At 48.9% G+C, this 3,461-nt stretch overlaps 1 protein-coding gene across 2 annotated transcripts in view; it reads right to left on the bottom strand.

The window, feature by feature from the left end:
• Positions 1 to 2,370: 2,370 nt before the first annotated feature.
• NUP188 (nucleoporin 188) overlaps positions 2,371 to 3,461 on the bottom strand; it is a 29,216-nt gene continuing 28,125 nt past the window's right edge. For both annotated transcript variants that reach the window (XM_054848831.1, XM_054848832.1), the window contains exon 44: positions 2,371 to 3,236. In XM_054848831.1, the coding sequence (XP_054704806.1) occupies positions 3,066 to 3,236 (171 nt within the window). In that variant the 3' untranslated portion in view covers positions 2,371 to 3,065. The remainder of the gene's footprint in view (positions 3,237 to 3,461) is intronic.

Below are 3,461 nucleotides of genomic sequence, written 5' to 3'. Positions count from 1 at the left end.
CTCCTGCCTCGGTGTCTTGCATGGGGTCAGGGCTGCCCTTGCTCCCCTGCCGTGCAATTGCAGACCGCAGGGACGAGCGGCGCTGGCAGGGAGGCAGCGGGGAGCAGCTCAGGGTGGGGGAGCTGGGCCCTTCTGCTGTCCCAGGCGTGGAAGCCATGGGTAAAAGCAAAACAAAGCTGCTCATCCTTCCTCTCCCAGCTGAAACTCCCACCAGGCCTTAAGGTTGTTAATGTCTTGCAGTTCCTTTCCCAGGTGACACGTTTCAGTTGTAGTACAGATTCAGGAACTCTTAAGAAACAACAGCTCCTCCTTAACCTGAAGCAAAAAATAGAGCAGCAGTATGACTTCAGCTGCTGAGAGACTGGAAATGGTATTCTAGATCTAACAGACTTTTTTTGTTGTTATGGAAACTAGATCTGCTGCTAATTTAAAATCCTAAAGCCTTGTCCCTAGCACCCAGATTGGAAAGAACTCCTGGGAAAAGCAGCTGTTGAAGTGCTGTGTAGCGTAGCAATAGTACTCAGTTTTTCTACAGTTAAACTCAAATGAAAGGGGATGCGGAAATCACGTCATGCTTCTGTTTTAGGTAGTTTTACAATTGCCATGATTACCTCTACCACAGTTATGCCCTTTTTTAGGTCTACCCCTGCCTCTTTCCCTTCCACCTTCCTGTACGTATACCTCTCCCTCAGGCCAGTGACATCCCCCTTTCCCTGCAACGCCTCTCCCTGGTGCATTAAAGAAAGATGAAGAACAGCTTTAGCAAAACCAGCACAGCTTAATGATGCAGAAAATGGTGTCTCTTCCCTCAGAACAGCTAGAAGGAAGTCTGTTCCTGGCACCAGCGCTCCCTTCCCTCTGTGTTAGAAAAGAGCACATGCAAAATCTATTGCTGCTTCTGGCTCTCTACAGAAAGATTATGTTCTCATGGTGCTTATTTGCAGATGTGATGGTGAATGACCCTTGGCTGGAGGCTGTTCCGTGCCCAGTGTGGCTGATGGGCAGGGAAGGTACAGCTCAGGGCTGGCATGCTGCTGTCTGAAGTGAAGCTATAGCTCTAAGACATGGGTGTAACCAACAGCACCCACTACTCTTTGCTAGCTGGCACCAAGGACTCATGCCTAGAGTGCTTGAGTAAGTATCTAAAAGAACACTTCTCCCTGAATTCTCATTCTACCCATTCTTGTTGAATGCTAATGAAGTGATTAGCATGCTGCATATAACTTCAAAGGCTGTAACAAAAGGAGATACCTACCAGAGTTATCCAGTAACAGCCCTAAGCACTAATGAACTCGCCTAGATGTACTGGATTCTGGCTTTACTTCCCTCCCCATGGCTACCTGTCACCATTTCGCACCTTCTCTGCACAGTCCTTCACCTTCCATTCTCCATGTTCGCGCTCACAGTTCCATGTGGCAGAAAGCATTTGCGGTTACAGGTAACCCCATCTCAACTTGACTGGTCTCCGGACTGTCACACCACCTCCCTCCGTCAGAGCAGCTCACCCCAGGTTTTGGAAGGTAATCAAGCCCCTCTCCCTTCTACTTTAAGACCGCTTTGCTCCAGCCAGCTAGTTCAAATCCCTCCAAAGCCTCCAGGGCAAGTAAAACTGGATCAAACAGGTGTGCTAGAATATCACCATCCCTTAAGCTTTCAAGAGAAAAAGAACCCTCAAAGCAACATGATCTAATTCTCTTGCTCTAGTCTCTTAAAACCATTGAGATTAAGAAGGTTCTGACTGGTAAAGCAATCAAGTGTCTCTTTAGGAAGGAAGTGGTAGGTTACTAGCTCACAGCTACATTGAAATTTGATTTCTTACTTTAGAAAAGTCTGTCTAGATTTCAGGCTTTATTTTAAGCAATAATCACTGACCTTCTCTCACTGTCCCCATCACATGTTGGGGAACTGTAAAGAGTTTGTTGATCTACTTTGAGCTACAAGAGCACAACGCAACTTCACTGCAGACAGTGTCTTTCTTCTAGCCTGAACCCGCACCCTCCCCTGCTGCTGCAACTGGCAGAGTAGCAGCTTGGACCTGTGCACAGAGCAATCCACGCGCATGGCCCACACCACTGCGTGCAGAAGAATAATTTCTCAGGAGTATTTTATAGTGATGCTCGTTTAAAACCTCCTACGAGTTCCCCAATGTGAGAGTAAGAGAAAGGGAGTGGGTGTGGGAAAGCCGAGGGAATCAACCTTTGATTATTGTAACAGCTTCAAACGGTATCTGGATCATCACTCACCAGCCACAACTCGCATCTCCGTTAGCTGGGACTTCAGCCCAGTTGACGCAGCAGCAGAACTGCTGTGCAGAAGATGCAGAATTGGTGCTGCAGGCTGCTACGTCCAATACAAAACCATGAACCCAGGTGCTGTCTATAAAGGTTTTAATATCAGTATAAATAGAGCACAGTTACAAAAAACTGCAAGACTGGAGCAATGGAATTTTGACTTAAAAACTTTGAGTGAGGCCTTGCTCTTCAGAAACACACACAACACACAGACTGCAGGGTGACGGGAAGGCGTGAGCACACATACACCATCTTGCCTTGAACCATTAGTACAAAAATAGCAGTAGAAAGATGGTCTCTGAATTGCTGGCTGATCCCTTGGTTGTGCCTTAACTGGACTCTGACTGCGAGGGAGAGGCAGATCGCACCTTGTGTTAAGCGCAGAGTTAATGCCCAGCAGAAAGTTTGTCTCCTCTCTCCATCCAGCCACAGCTTCCCTGGCTGAGCTACAAGCTATAAAAATAAATGTTTTGACTGTTCAGCACTTGTACCCAGCCAGGATGCTCTAGCAGATGGAGCGGACGGGCTGCGCACACAGGCTGACCACCGAAGAGCCGCTCTCAGCTTTCCCTACATTCACTCTGCTACTGGGCTGCAAGAGTTCAATGGGATCTCGCTGCTGATGTTCCAGCTGGGTTTATACCACTGCCCACACCAGGCCTCCCTCCCTTTCCCAGTCCTTCTTACGAGCTCTGCCAAAGGTGACGCCTTCTGTGGTGGACGTGAATCATTCTGCTCTAAGTCCTGAAAAGGGAGGCAGGGGCAGGACAGAACCTATCTCTGCACGTGCCGGACAAAGGCCTGCACGAGCTGAAACAAAGGCTCCTGCCCCTCAGGACCCAGCTTGGAGGCAGACTTTCCTTGGGGAGAGGGAAGAACCCCGCTGGCAGGTGAAGAGGGACCACCACGGCGGAAGTAACGAGACAGACTCGAGAGCAGTGTACTCTGAAATTAGAGGCATGTAACAAGTTAGCTTCTTTCAAACACACATCCCTCTCCCTCCCCAAGCAAGGTGCCGGTGGCACAGGAACAGGGACCAGTACATGCGGCACAAGATGCCTAAGGCTGTTGACTTGTGCTGGGAAGTGGGCTTTACTGGGCAGCCAAATGACCTTCTCCCACAAGACACATCTACGCTGAACAGCGAGAAAGGATGGTACAAGCTGCTTA

The sequence above is a fragment of the Grus americana genome, chromosome 20, assembly GCF_028858705.1.
Source record: "Grus americana isolate bGruAme1 chromosome 20, bGruAme1.mat, whole genome shotgun sequence".
In the NCBI taxonomy this organism is placed as follows: domain Eukaryota; kingdom Metazoa; phylum Chordata; class Aves; order Gruiformes; family Gruidae; genus Grus; species Grus americana.
This window is presented reverse-complemented; position numbering and strand designations above follow the sequence as displayed.